At 40.4% G+C, this 14105-nt stretch overlaps 1 protein-coding gene across 3 annotated transcripts in view; it reads left to right on the plus strand.

The window, feature by feature from the left end:
• The first annotated feature begins 2208 nt into the window (after positions 1 to 2208).
• PTGFR (prostaglandin F receptor) overlaps positions 2209 to 14105 on the plus strand; it is a 64103-nt gene continuing 52206 nt past the window's right edge. The window contains exons 1-2 of one of the 3 annotated variants that reach the window (XM_012162853.5): positions 2209 to 2664; positions 4045 to 4912. In XM_012162853.5, the coding sequence (XP_012018243.1) occupies positions 4115 to 4912 (798 nt within the window). In that variant the 5' untranslated portion in view covers positions 2209 to 2664; positions 4045 to 4114. 3 annotated transcript variants of the gene reach the window in all.

Here is a 14105-nt window from a genome sequence, read left to right on the forward strand (position 1 = left end):
TATCAGCTACCCTCCTTCCCATCTCCTCCCCTCACCATCTCTCACCCCCTCCACCCACCAACTAATTTTTGATCTGTTTGTTTCCATCTGCTGGTTTGCCAGCTCTTCCTTATACTGGAGCTCCCCCGGTGGCTCAGCAGTAAAGAATTTGCCTGCCATGCAGGAGCCGCAGAAGACTCGTGCTCCATCTCCAGATGCCCTGGAGAAGGGCGTGGCAACCCACTCCAGTATTCTTCCCTGGAGAATCCCGACAGAGGAGCCTGGTGGGCTATAGTCCATAGAGTCACAAAGAGTTGGACACGTCTGAAGTGACTTAGTACTTCCTTATATAAGCAGTCAGAGGCTGCCATTGGGAACTTTGAATAGGGGTCAGATTTGGGTGTGATAAGGCCAGATATGTATTTTTTTCTTTTAAGAGTAGTTAATTATTTACTCTTCCATATTAGTTAGTGTCTTCTCTACTGATACTAATATATTCTATCTTGAGAAGAGATGTAGGTTCTTTAGAATCTTTTATTGAGATTCAGGTGAAATGTATCTTGATTAGGAATGGATTCTAAAAATGGAACTCCAAGAATACATGCAAAGTAGACACTTTTATTTCAAAGTAGATACTTTAAAAATAATAGGATTTATCTAGCACTTTAAAAATAAATTAATAATGTTTTGAATATACATAATAAACATTATGACTTAAAATTGCTTTTATGAGAATTTTCTTTTTTTTTACCCAGTAGATTAAGTAGCTGTTGTTTGTGAGATGTGCCAGTGAGAGATGGGGACTTTTTAAGATCTTGAAGTGTGATCCTGGAAATGTTGGTTGTACCACTGATGAATTCAAACAATGTTAATAAGTGACCAGGAGGATAGTCCTAGGTGAGGATGGAGAGATAATTAAGACCTTTGCAGAAATGCAGTTCAGTGGGAGAGGCATAAGTAACTAGATAATTGTATCCAATGTGATCAAGTGATATTCATCACTAAAAGAATAGTACTCTGTGTGATTCATATTTTCCATGTGGTTTATCACATAGTTGTTTTTTGGACACTGGTCATTCAGATATACTCTTTCTCTACTAACTAGAATATTTGGTTAACCAGAATTTTCAAGTGACTCTACCTGACTAATAGTTTATTTTACAAGTTATTTCATATCATTAAAAAAAAATCTGTGTCTACCACAGAGAAAAACTGCAATCATTCTTTTCTATAGTTAATGGCTAATTTATTTATCTCACTGTAGCCTTTTATAATCTTTTTTAATTTCTAGGAGTTTAGAGGCCCCTTCTGATTTTAGAACAGAGAAAAGAGGGTTTATTTCCATGAGGCATTGGTTTTCCACATAAGTTGTGGCAATATTTTACTGACAAAAAGAGCAAAAGTCAGTAATACATTTCCATAAGCTATGAAAATGACATTAATAGGTACGGATCAAAACAATATAAGCAAAAAGTGGTTACAATATTAAAATGACTTGAATTAACAATTCCTAATGAAATAGTGGATATTTCTTTACTTGATTATAAAACGATTTCAGCAAAATTTATTAGTTTCTTTGAGTAAATACACCACTAGAAATTCTCTCACTACTGGGCTTTTAAAATCATTAAAATGTTATTGCTTTATCTGCATGCGTCCTTCGAGAATACGCCTCACCCTTTCCCTTCTCACCTTCTTTAGAAAGCTAGAAACAGTCCAGTCCTATAAGTGACAGAGACTCCTAAGGCAGCGACTTCCCATTGAAAACACGTGGCCCGAATGTTTTTCACTTCTTGGGGGTATCGGCCCCTAAGCCCACCATCTCAAATGCACCATCTCTTTCTTTGTACCTGGTTTGTTCTTTTTCAGCTGGATTTGGGATGAATTGTCCGCAAACTACAATCTGACAGTTCCAATAAGCTGTCACGACTGCTGTCTGCGGGCTTTCCTCGGCTCTCCTGATTCCTATTTTACAGCCGTAGAGATGGCGCCTTTAGCTGGAGAGTGAGTTTGAAACAAAACTTTTCTCTAAGTGGTCGGGCAGCTAAGAGGGCCTTAGTGATGCTGAGGAGGGGGGCTGTAGCATCTGAGTACAGTGCTGAAGTTTCTCCGGGTCCGGCTCAAGGCGAAAGGGGCGGAGAGGAAGGGGCGGAGGTCAACCGCGCCCTCCTCCCCGCCCAGGCGGCGAGCACTGCTAGGTGCTAAAGGATCCAAGCAGCCGAGCGCACCAGGCAGGTTCCGCGCTGAGCGAGCGCGCGGAAGGACGCGCGGCGAGAGCGAGTCCGGGCGGGAGCCGTGGCGCGGGCGCGGCGCTGCGCTCCAGAGGCATCCGCGGCGGCGGCGAAGCAGAGCAGGGCGCGGGATGGCCCACGGGCCGGCGCGCCCTTCTGCTCCGCCTAGAGCACTGCCCGCAGCCGGGGATGCCAAGGTCACCACCCCTCTAGCGGCTCGATTCCCACGCGTCGGTCTCCGGATGCTCAAGCTGACTGAGGTTTAGCCACCCCACTCTCGGACGCCCGGGGCGGCGGCAGGCAGCCGCACCCGAGGGCACCTGAGCCTGCGCTGGCCAAGTTTGGAACAGATGCCCCCAGCTCGGGATACAGCCTCCGAGAAAAGACCGACCCGGCCGGATTCTGAGGTGCGCGGCTGGGACCCGGGAGAACGGGTCTCAGAGGAGGGAAACGGGTAAAGGAAAAGATCCTCTTTCGCCCCTCGCTTCCCTGCCCGCGACACTTCGACTCCCACATCCGGATCAGCGCAGGTCTTTTGCGCCCCCGGGGTGGGAGGGAGACCGGCCCTCTGGCGTTTGAGCAATCGCAGAAAGTTTCAGCCAGTTAAGAGGTTTGGGAAGGATGTTGCAAGCAGAGGCCTGGGGGCGTCGGGTAGCAGCGGGCAGAAGTAGCGCTGTGAGTAAGACTCGGAGGAGGCGGCCGCCCAGCGGGCAGACCGGGGCGGCCCCGCTTGGGCCGGTCCCAGGAAAGGCTGGCTTCGGAATTCCTAGCCTCCGGGAAAGCTGTTGGGGAAACGCCGGCCGAAAGAGCTCGGGGCGGGGTGGCGGCGGCGGTGGGCATAGAGGGTCTGTGACTCAGGCCTCAGCTCATTAGGGAAAGAGCCGTGTGTCAGTCGTGTCCAACTCTGCGACCCTGTGGGGTGTTGTCCACCAGGCTCCTCCGTCCATGTGATTTTCCAGGCAAGAATACTGGAATGGATTGCCATGTCCTTCTCCAGGGGATCTTCCTGACCCAGGGTTCAAACCCAGATCTCCTGCATTGCAGGCAGACTCTCTACCGTCTGAGCTACCAAGGAAGCCTTAGGGAAAGAGCTACAAATGAATAATTCGCCTTTGATATTGCTGTCCTGAAGCTGTAACTTAAGATCAGCAGCATCTAGGCAGAAGTACACACAGTGAGGGTGGTCCATCTCCCTTGCTGTCACCCACCTGCATTTCTGCACAGGTGGTAGCCTTCCATGGGTCACTGATATGTGTAGTTTGCTGTTAGTTGAGCTAAATCACATGGTTTTAGCTCGAATTCAGAACTTATTCAGAGAAGCCCATGGGGCGTCACTGTGCTTGCGGCTCCACCCTGCACCCTTCCAAAATTTGGGGAAGATGATTTTTGTCTGACTGACAAACAGACATAGCTCCCAAAGGAATAATCTACACGTTTGGGGCAAAGTTCATCAGAGGAAAAAGCAAAAAGTTTAGAAGGTCACATAGTTATTAGAATAGACTGTCATACTTTTAAAAACTCATTTGGGTTTAAATCTAGTCTCGTTAAGTGACTTGGTAAATCTGAAGTTTAAGGGTGTCAGTGAAGCGTCAGGAGGAGATTTAGGAGATGCTCATTGGCAGAGTAGACGCAGAAGTTAACCAAGAGGTCTCAGTTCTGGTAGCTTCTTTACCTTGAAAATGAGATATGGAACCCAAGGCAGATGTGTGCTGTTTTCAGCATGATGCAACCTGGCTCCTGATAGGTTGGATAAATCTGATTCCCACCATAGGGTGCTGGGATGCCAGATGAGCAGTTTTCCAGGGCTCATGATTTCTCTGTCTTTATGCTACAGATCTCTGGACTGCAAGCCTAAACTCTTGAGACGGAGATGACTTGAGTGGCCGGCTCTTATCTCCACAACAATGTCCACGAACAATTCTGTACAGCCAGTGTCTCCTGCATCTGAGCTCCTTTCAAATACAACTTGCCAACTGGAAGAAGACCTTTCAATATCTTTTTCAATAATCTTCATGACAGTGGGAATCTTATCGAACAGCCTTGCCATTGCTATTCTCATGAAGGCATACCAGAGATTTAGACAGAAGTACAAGTCATCGTTTTTGCTTTTGGCTAGTGCTCTAGTAATCACAGATTTCTTTGGGCACCTCATCAATGGAACTATAGCGGTCTTTGTGTATGCTTCTGATAAAGACTGGATCTACTTTGACAAGTCAAATATCCTTTGCAGTATTTTTGGTATCTGCATGGTGTTCTCTGGTCTGTGCCCACTTTTTCTAGGCAGTTTGATGGCCATTGAGCGATGCATTGGAGTCACCAAACCAATATTTCACTCTACAAAAATTACAACCAAGCATGTTAAAATGATGTTGAGTGGGGTGTGCTTTTTTGCTGTTTTTGTGGCTTTGCTGCCCATCCTTGGGCATCGTGACTATAAAATTCAAGCTTCAAGGACCTGGTGTTTCTACAAAACAGATCAAATCAAAGACTGGGAAGATAGGTTTTATCTTTTACTTTTTGCTTTTCTGGGGCTCCTAGCCCTGGGTATTTCATTTGTTTGCAATGCCATCACAGGAATTTCACTTTTGAAAGTTAAATTTAGAAGTCAGCAGCACAGACAAGGCAGGTCTCATCACTTTGAAATGGTCATCCAGCTTCTGGGTATAATGTGTGTTTCCTGCATTTGTTGGAGTCCATTTCTGGTAAGGATCTACGGTTTTGACAATTTTTTGTTGTTGTTGCTTTTTTCAGTTAATCCATATTCAATACAAGGTTTGTTGTCTTTTTCAAAGATGTTAGTCTTGATGGGCAATGCTGTTTCATCTTTTGAGTGCTGGAATTTACTCCTATTCAGAATTTGCTTTAGTTCTCAGCTCTGGTTTAGGATTAAGCTAACTATGACACAGATGGTTATTTTCCCACAAGCCTGGAAAGAAAAGAAATATCTCACTAAACAATTCTAACCATAGTGTTAAATATTGCAGTGTGGTATAAAGTAATTTTCACAGAAATGACAGTCTTCATATACTGAATATGATTAGTTTCTAAAATGTGAAAAAATGACTATAAGCAATATTGGAATGAACTCCAGTAAGTCTTGATAGAAAACCACGTGGGCTTGTAATTTATAGACTGGCTTCTTCTCAACACACAATGACCAGGTTTCAGTTTGCAAAGGGAAGTGATGAGTTGAGATAGTTGGATAGTGCAGGTGACCTCAGTGGGTAGATCAGGCAAGGAAGGGTAGATCAGGTAAAGAAATCTCTAGTTCATTAACCCAGGATGATAGTAATGCTGGGAGGGATATGAGAGCCAAGGAATCTTCTCTCATCATTTCATTTCCTCTTTTTCCAGCATCTATATTTAACATCTTGGTATTTTTATTTGGAAATGAAGGCTAAGGGTAAAGAATTAGCAACAAACATAAATCATTTATATGACTTTCTAAATAGAAGACAAAAAATACTTGTGATTGATAAGTATGGCCATAACTTTGTCCAGCAGTTTGTGATAGAAAAGGTGATAACATACAATGAAAGAGAAAACATCCTTGTGTATGTAGCTACTGATGGCAGTGAAGATGATTTCCATTCCTTTTTCTGTTTACCAAGTGGGAAACAGATTAGTATTCAAAGGTAGTAATACAGGTGATACTCAGGTAGAGGTAAGGCAAAAGAGTTAAGACAAAGGCAGCCATAACACAAAGGTCATAGTCAAACCTTGTATAGTGATATGCAAGTGCTTGTTCTTGTTTGTTTTAATGCAGTTCTTCTTACGCCCCTGTGGGTTCATTGTCTAAGAATTGTGGCCAGTAGAGCTTTAATAAACAATCCTGATGGTGCTGGTGAACAGAAGTCTTGAGAGTTGCTGCTGCAGATAGATCCTATGGTAGTCAATTGTATTCTGCAAAAGGATTTCTTGCTTTTAAAATATTTCTTTATTTCTATACCTCTTATTTCCTTACAATTTGAATGTAGCTACTGGAATTGTATCATTTAAGTATTTTTTACACAGTATTCCAGAGTTGATCTGAGGTGCCCAATCTAGTGGAGGATAGACTACATCTGTCAATGGCAAGTCAACATGTTGAAGCTTGCTTATTGTCAACTTAGGAGGCCTTAGGTGAACCCAACTTAGGGTCTCATCTGAGCTCATAGTTTAGTTGTTTGAACGTGAATAGCTGAGAAAAGTCTGTCAACATTTGGAATCACTTCAGTGTTCATTCTTGGAGAGTTTAATTTATGCTACTTGACAAAGGGAATTCCCTTAGAATAATTCTCCTTTTCTTTTAAACTTTGAAATAGAGTAGCTTTTTAAAATAAAAAGTGAGTCTGAGTAAAAATGACTAATTTGAAAGTTGGAAAGGGAATGCTAAGAAAAGGAGAAAAGAGGTAGCTGAAAATATTTAAAGAAAATATAAAAGTGAAGCTCTGGAGAAAGCCTGAAAACCATGAAGTAGTGAACTTAAGGAGACACAGGTAACCCTGGACAACTGGGCTAATCACTGGTGTTTTGGTTCTTGCTTTTTTTTTCAAGTCACCTTTAAAATTCTACTTAGTTTTGGCTTTTGACTTTGAAAAATAGGAGTTTTAGGTTAACTACTGTCAGGCAATAGAAGGTAACAAAGTTTCATCCTCACCAGGAATATTTTGAATTTATGTTTTTCTCTAATTTCTTTTCCTGAAGTTTTGTTTTTTTTTACTGCTAAAATAGATATTACAATTTAGTTAATATCTTGCATATATATTCTAGTGGAAATATAATTTTATTTTTATGAAACATTTTCTGAGGTCTGTGTTTTATTTAACTGTGAATTATTGCTACACTTATGACCCCAATGCATCAATACTTCTAAAATGCTTTTTAGTGTGGAAAATTGTTTCTGCATTAGATGGGTGGTAGGGCTATCACAGATACCCCAGGCTGAATTGATGTTTTAAGTTGTTTCAAGCATTCTTTGCATTCCTAGTTTCTTTCTCTTGTGAAGTCTTGGGTCTTCATGGCAAGTTTTGGCTAAAGGATTTATAACTCGTGACTTACAACAAGTGCCTTACGTGTTTTGTTAAGGCCCTCAGACAGTTCTAAATGGAACCTGAGTGAAAAATCCAGGCTTGGGAATGCCAAAGTAATACCCAACACTGATTTCCCTATTGAACCATTTTCCCTTTATCCTCTGAATGCCCAGGAGAAACAGCATAGGTGTTAATGACCGAGCCATCATTCTGCATCCTACATGTTAGAAGCTTCTGAATGTTTAAAACATATCTCTGAAACTGAGCTTCTGAATTATCACAGATGCACTATAATTGTGACATCTTCCAGGTCAATGCCCTACTCTACACTGTCTTCTCTCATCCTGATAAGGATGAAATGTTGAATTTGTCATTTGAATGAACATCTGCAGACAATCTTTGACCTGTGTTCACTGTCATTTTTCAAGCCTCAAACTGGAATAAGGGTACAGGTGCGTGCATAAACTGAAAGGAGGAAGTGAGTAATGCAGGTGTTGATGTCTGGGATTGGCAGGATTTACTGCATCAAAACTTATCAATAGTTTTGGCATAATTTCTAAAACTTTTAAAACTTGTGGCTGATGAAAAAGGGGATACTTTATTAATTTTGATGATTGAGTTTAATACAAAGGTAAGATGATCATGATGTTTGTTAGAAATCTCTTTTAATAGATTTTCTTTTTCTTGAGTAGTTGTAGGTTTACAGAAAAATGAGTAGAAAGCACAGAATTTACATACCTCCTCATGTCTCCATCCATTCACACCCAGTAATCCTTATTATAAACATCTTGCGTTGATGTAGTTCATTTGTTACAATTGATGAGCCAATATGGGTACATTATGATTGACTAAAGTCTGTAGTTTATATCAGGGTTCTCCGCGTGCTGTACAGTGTGTGGGTTTTAACAAATGTATATTGATATGTATCTACCATCATAGTATCATACAGAATAGTTTCACTGCCCTAAAATTCCCCTATTTTTTCGCCCACAAAAGGAGGGATATATGTGTATGTGTGTGTCTGTATATGTTTATTTTCAGGAATTGTTACTTAGAAACATAATCATAATGTTAACTTCAAGTATAACTTGTTAATGTCTGTAAAAATTTTCAATATCTGAATTTTATAGTTTTAAACATTGTTAATTCATATAAATTCATTTAATTACAATCCCAACTGAAAAATGCAGGGAAATGCAATAGGTACTGACTGACTTACAATTCCATTTAGCAACAAGTTAATACAAAAATCTTTGAGAGTCAAATGGCCATTATAAAATTGTCTTGCATGCATCTTAGGTGAACCACTTTTTCCTAATAAATAAACCTTGAAGATATTTTTCTGATGTTTCTAGAGTGATATGGAAAAAGAAGACACTCACCAGCACTTCTAAGTAACATTTCCTTAATATTCTTTACTTTTGTCTTTCTTCACATAGTGAGTCTTTTTAACATTCCATTTCTAGACTATGTAATCCTAAAAAGAATTTATTATTATTCCTATACTTATTTCACTAGTTTGGCAGAGCAATAAATACTTGTTGACTGGTTGACTGTAACTTAAGTAGTATGAAGTCAAGAGATGGGAAATGATTTACCAGAATGTGGGTTCTGAGTTCTGTAGGTAAGTTAATTAGCAGATATTGAAACCAAATGGAATTTTTAATCTGTTCCGTAAGTCAGCAACTGTCGAGTTATGACATAGTTCTTAGCGGTCTTTTACTGGAAGGATCATTTTGAACTGGGAAGTATATGAAGAGCAAAATGATAACTTATATAGGTGAGTTTACCCAAGAAGTGTGTTTTCCTTCATACATAGAGTTTGATTTTAATTTTTCTAAGGTTTTTACTCTTGTGCTAGTATTTCTAGTCATGTAGTTAAACATTTGGTCACTAAGATGTTTGTCAGATATAAATCAAATAACTGAATGGTTAATTGAATTCTGCTGAATTGCTAAAGGTATTGGCGTCATAAAGACCAACTCTTACAGGGCCAGTGGCAAATGGTGGAACAACACAACAGAATAGAACATTTTGACTATTAGTAAAGATTGCTTTCTTGGAGAGGCTGGTCCTCATTATCATGTGTAAAAACTGTATAATGACAATCTGTGTATGTGTCCTGTCCACCTGGCTCTACACCAAAAGGATGGTGAATGGATGTACATTTACATATTTCAAATGAAATGTGGAAATGTATAAATATATGTATATATAATATGTACCTGTTTGAATTATTTCCCAAACTAAAAAAAATAATTAACCAATCCATCATTGGATCTCACTGTACCAAATAAAGGACTTTGAATGAGTTTCATTTTAAAATTAAAAACAAACTGGATTGTTTTATAGCTTTATGTCAGATCTTTTTGGCTATTCTTGCATTGCTACTAATTTAGAGGTGATATTGTTGATAATTGTTTTAGCTGGTTTCCCTTGTGAAGTGGGAGTGCTCCCTGTTGGAAGGTGGAAGCTGCAATGATGATGTTTGGAGAAAGGACTGATAATACTTGGGTTCTACTTTTATGAAATTCTTTTAAAATTATTCATTTATTATTTTTGACTGCATTGATCTTTGTTGCCACACGCAAGCTTTCTCTAGAGGTGGTGGGCAGGAGCTACTCTCTAGTTGCAGTGTGTGGACTTCTCATGGTGCTTCTCTTGTTGCAGAGCATGGGCTCCAGAGTGCAGGCTCAGTTCTTGTCGTTCACAGGATTAGTTGCCTCTCAGCATGTGGAATCTTCCAGGACCAGGGATCTAACCCACATCCCCTGCACTGGCAGTTGGATTCTTAACTGCTGGACCACCAAGGAAACCCCACTTTTATGAAATTCTTTAACAACTCAGACACATGCAGCTCAAAACTCATATCCAGAAGATAAGACACATTTTAGAGTTAGTTAAATATAGTTTCTATGACGGGTATTCAGGCTGCTCTTGTGTTTGGGTGGACATGAGGTATGTGGTGTGAGGTCAGTGATAGGAGCTGGCAGAGGAGCAGTTCCAAGAGATTTGGGAACACATCCTGAGCCTGAAGCCTTGGTGTTCTCTTGCCTGGAGTACTCTCCTCCTGACATCCATGTGGCTCTTTCCCTGACTTCTCTCTTAAATATCATGTTGTCTAACCTGGCTGTCTTAGAAAGTAACCCTTCTCTTCTCTATTCCATTCCTCCGCTTTATTTTCTTTCATAGCATTTAGCAGTACCAGATAACATGGGATACACTTATCTGCTTATTTGGGTGTTGTTTGGCTTCTCCCTATAGCATGTAAGCTCCCTGAAGGAAGGAACCTTGTTTATTGCTGTGTCCTCAATTCTAAAACCAATGGCTGGCACAGAGTTGGGCCCAATAAGTATTTTCTAAATGAATTTAATGTAAACGAGGGCTCAGTGGGTAGTGGTTCTCATTTCCACTTTGGACTCAGTCTGCTGATGGGGTCAGGACTTGATTGGTCGGCCTTGAGAATACTTCAAAACTGTGGATTAAGATTTGGATTGGAGAGGTCCGAGCGATGAAAGTGTGTTCAGAGGTTTCCCAGGAGTATTAGAATTGGCATCCTGGAGAATCCCGAACATTCTACAATTTGAGTCTGATGCTAGGATTTAGGAATTTCATCAGCAATCTGGAAGAAGTTCATAGATAAACTGGGATTGATATTATCTTATTACATTGTTTACATGTTAGTTTCCTCTGTTAGTCTCAATGGTTCTTGGTGTTTAAGAGCTATTTGCTGGTTTATATTTTAGTTTCTATAAGAAGTAGGTCATAACCAATGTTTAGTGAATGAATGAATGAAAAGGAACCAGGTATCAAATGTGAATTATCAAAGGCAAAGGGAAAAAGCTGGGTGATACAACTTCTTCAAAGTTATTTTTGCCCCGTTATTATCTTTAACACTGTCTTTTTCTCTATGTGCACAATTTTTTTTCCTCCAAAATGTATTTTTTATTGGTGTTTTATCTTTGAGGGGATTATTTCAGGACACAGGAGGAGAAAATGTCTTTGAGTAAGACCTACAGACTGGTTGTACATTGTCATAAATAAAAGCTCCATAGTAAATGTTGAAATTTCTCTGTAAAATGAGTTTGCTTACCTCAAGCCTTTGCTAGCCGATTGAGTGACTATATGGCTCAATTTGTATTGCTAATCAGACTGAAACACTGAGTAGGTCTTATATTCACAGGGGATTAATTCTCAGAAAACTCCAGCAGCCTTGCTTAGTAGACACTGGTGTCCCACTTGGATCCCCTATGGGGTGAGTTTTCCCCTCAGGGAAGTTACCCTCAGCCAAAGCGAGTGGCCTTGCCCCGTGGTTGTGCCCCCCTCTCTTTGGTCATTCTGTGTACAGTGACAGGTGGGTGTGGGGACCTAAAGCACACCCTTGCCTCCTGAGGGACATTTCTGAAGGGTCCTATGCACTTTAGAGCTTGTAACTGCGTCCCAGCCCTGTGCCTCCTTTTGCCAAATCCTGCTTTCCTCATTGCCTCACACCCTTCAGAAGAATTTCTGCATGCAGATCACTGTCTCAAAGTTTGTTTCCCACAGAATCTGGCTTAGGACCTTCTTCTAGAAGTCTGTTTATTTACATGTTATCTCAATATAAAGTATATTACACATAGGTTTATGGTATGATTTGGTAAATCTATTGAGCTGTCTATAGGCCTTTGGAATTGAACTCATATTTGAGTATAACATCTCCCTTCGTGGAAATGAATGGTATAAAATTGGACCAGCAAAAGTCAATCTAATTTAAAAAAGACACTGCTGGATTGAGAATTTACACAAAAGCCTGTTGATTTAGTTGTGCATGGTGGTCTGTAATACTTTGGTATTTTAAGTTTATTTACTTTTGCCAAAGTATGATTTCCTGTTTTTTTTAAGGAGAAAGACACAATGCCCAGAGATCTCATAGATGTTGAGACAGCACTTACAAAACATTACTTGAATGCTTCAAGTGTAAATGAATCAGACACATGTGGATTAAATTTATACCATCATGGATCTGAAAGTCTTCTGCCTTAATGTGCTTTGGAGTTTTAAGTTAAGCCCAAAAACATTTGAAGCACTGTTCAAGATGTTGATGTGCCCTGAATCTCTTTGGGTTGCCAGTTCTAACTTTATTTGCTTAGTCTTATCCTCACAGGAGGTGTATAAAATGCATTTCATTTATATTTGCTTTGGAAGGCATTCATAGCCACATCAGACTTTACCTGGTCTATCAATGCCATTTAACTGTATTCAGAGAGAATTTCATTCAATAGGAGAAATTTGCCTTTTGATATTTGCAAATATTGCCTTTCAAAGTTTAGGTAAATTTGTTAGTGCTAGGTGTCAGGATGGTGATGCCACAGAGGAGTTGGTACAGTTGTGGCTTTATCTAGACAGGGAGGTGGTTTTTCTCACTCCTGCTAAGCTATTGAATCCCCAAATTAAATTCAGACAGTGAAATGCCAAAGTGAAATGTGGCTTGGTGTGATGGCAGGGGAGACAGAGACAATTGGATTATGTAAAAGGAATGATTTTAGATTTTAGTTAGTCAGTTCAGTTCAGTTGCTCAGTTGTGTCTGACTCTTTGTGACCCCATGGACTGCAGCACGCCAGGCTTCCCTGTCCATTCCCATCTCCCAGAACTTGCACAAACCATCAAGTTGGTGATGCCATCCAACCATCTCATCTTCTGTCATCCCCTTCTCCTCCTGCCCTCAATCTTTCCCAGTATCAGGGTCTTTTCCAATGAGTCAGTTCTTCCCATCAGGTGGCCGAAGTATTGGAAATTCAGCTTCAGCATCAGTCCTTCCAGTGATTATTCAGGACTGATTTCCTTTAGGATTGAATGGTTGGATCTCCTTGCAGTCCAAGGGACTCTCAAGAGTCTTCTCCTACACCACAGTTCAAAAGCATCAATTCTTCAGTGCTCAGCTTTCTTTATAGTCCAACTCACACATCCATGCATGCCTGACTACTGGAAAAACCATAGCTTTGACAAGACAGACCTTTGTTGGCAAAGTGATGTCTCTGCTTTTCAATATGCTATCTAAATGGTTATAGCTTTTCTTCTAAGGAACAAGTATCTTTTAAGTTCATGGCTGCAGTCACCATCTGCAGTGATTTTGGAGCCCCCAAAATAAAGTCTCTCATTGTTTCCATTGTTTTCCCATCTATTTGCCATGAAGTGATGGGACCAGATGCCATGATCTTAGTTTTCTGAATGTGGAGTTTTAAGCTAGCTTTTTCACTCTCCTCTTTCACTTTCATCAGGAGGCTTTTTAGTTGTTCTTCACTTTCTGCCATAAGGGTGGTGTCATCTGCATATCTGAGGTTATTGATATGTCTCTCGGCAACCTTGATTCCAGCTTGTGCTTTGTCCAGCCTGGCATTTCACATGATGTACTCTGAATATAAGTTAAATGAGCAAGATGATGATATACAGCCTTGATGTACTCCTTTCCCAATTTGGAAACAGTCTGTTGTTCCATGATTTTAGATTTTGATGCATAATCCCCAGTCGAACCTTCCTTTTAGAATACTCTAGTTACTTAAGCATAGGCCAGGTCCCAACCCTACCACCTCTTAGCTGTGACCTGTAGTTACTCTAAGACAATTTTGTACATTTGTGAACTGATTATGATAATAGTACTTATTGACAAGTACTGTCAGTAGGTTTGATCTGCCCTATTTACAATCTCATAACATGGTGATTGGCGCATAGTATGCTCAACGCAATCCCCAAATCCTCAAAAATCTTTTTGTCATTACCACCCCCCATCTCAATTAGAAATAATCATCTGTGTTTAGTTCAGATGTTTTACGTTTTTCCTCTGTTGAGATTTGGTTACATTAGAAAGGAACAGAGGGAGTTCATAGTTACAGAGAATGTTCCTGG

This window comes from Ovis aries, chromosome 1 (genome assembly GCF_016772045.2).
Source record: "Ovis aries strain OAR_USU_Benz2616 breed Rambouillet chromosome 1, ARS-UI_Ramb_v3.0, whole genome shotgun sequence".
Taxonomy (NCBI): Eukaryota; Metazoa; Chordata; class Mammalia; order Artiodactyla; family Bovidae; genus Ovis; species Ovis aries.